The sequence below is a fragment of the Myotis davidii genome, unplaced genomic scaffold (assembly GCF_000327345.1).
Source record: "Myotis davidii unplaced genomic scaffold, ASM32734v1 scaffold900, whole genome shotgun sequence".
NCBI lineage: Eukaryota > Metazoa > Chordata > Mammalia > Chiroptera > Vespertilionidae > Myotis > Myotis davidii.
This window is the reverse complement of record NW_006295185.1, coordinates 405,787-406,649: the sequence shown is the minus strand read 5'-3', so window position 1 is coordinate 406,649 and position 863 is coordinate 405,787. Positions and strand designations below refer to the sequence as shown.

The 863-nt window shown below is 53.5% G+C and overlaps 1 protein-coding gene across 1 annotated transcript in view; it reads left to right on the top strand.

Moving 5' to 3' along the window:
- Positions 1 to 212: 212 nt before the first annotated feature.
- The window catches only part of GPR119 (G protein-coupled receptor 119), a 1,040-nt gene continuing 389 nt past the window's right edge, over positions 213 to 863 (top strand). The window contains exon 1 of the mRNA XM_006769886.1: positions 213 to 863. Within this exon, the coding sequence (XP_006769949.1) occupies positions 213 to 863 (651 nt within the window).

Sequence of the window (863 nt, the reverse complement as noted above, 5' to 3'; positions counted from 1 at the left end):
GAAGCAAGAGGCTGAGGACTGAAAAGGGAGGAGTGAGTGATTCTTAATAACCAGCAGGATCCCAAAGATGACAAGCTGCCAGCCTGGACTGCCAGTGATGGCCAGAATTGTGCTGTAGCTCTGAATCCACAGCTTCTCCTCCTCTAGCCCATGAGAAATTGAGCTAGAGAGCCAGCATGCCTTGGTAAGTGGAAATCCTGCCACTTCCAGACATGGAGTCATCTTTCCCATTTGGAGTGATCCTTGCTGTCCTGGCGTCCCTCATCATTGCTGCTAATGCACTAGTGGCCGTGGCTGAGCTGTTGTTGATCCACAGGAATGATGGCGTTAGTCTTTGCTTCACCTTGAATCTGGCTGTGGCTGACACCTTGCTTGGCGTGGCGATTTCTGGCCTAGTCACTGACCAGCTCTCCAACCCAGCTCGGCCCACACAGAAGACCCTGTGCAGTCTTCGGATGGCATTTGTCACTTCCTCCGCAGCTGCTTCTGTCCTCACAGTCATGCTGATTGCCTCTGACAGGTACCTTGCCATCAAGCAGCCTCTCCGCTACTTCCAGATCATGAATGGGTTTGTGGCTGGAGCCTGCATTGCTGGGCTGTGGTTAGTGTCTTACGTCATTGGCTTCCTCCCACTTGGAGTCCCCATATTCCAGCAGACCACCTACCAGGGGCCTTGCAGCTTCTTTGCTGTGTTTCACCCGCGCTTTGTGCTGACACTCTCCTGCGCTGGCTTCTTCCCAGCCCTGCTCCTTTTTGTGTTCTTCTACTGTGACATGCTCAAGATTGCCTCTATGCACAGCCAACAGATCCGGAAGATGGAACATGCAGGAGCCATAGCTGGAGCTTACCGGCCCCCACGGACT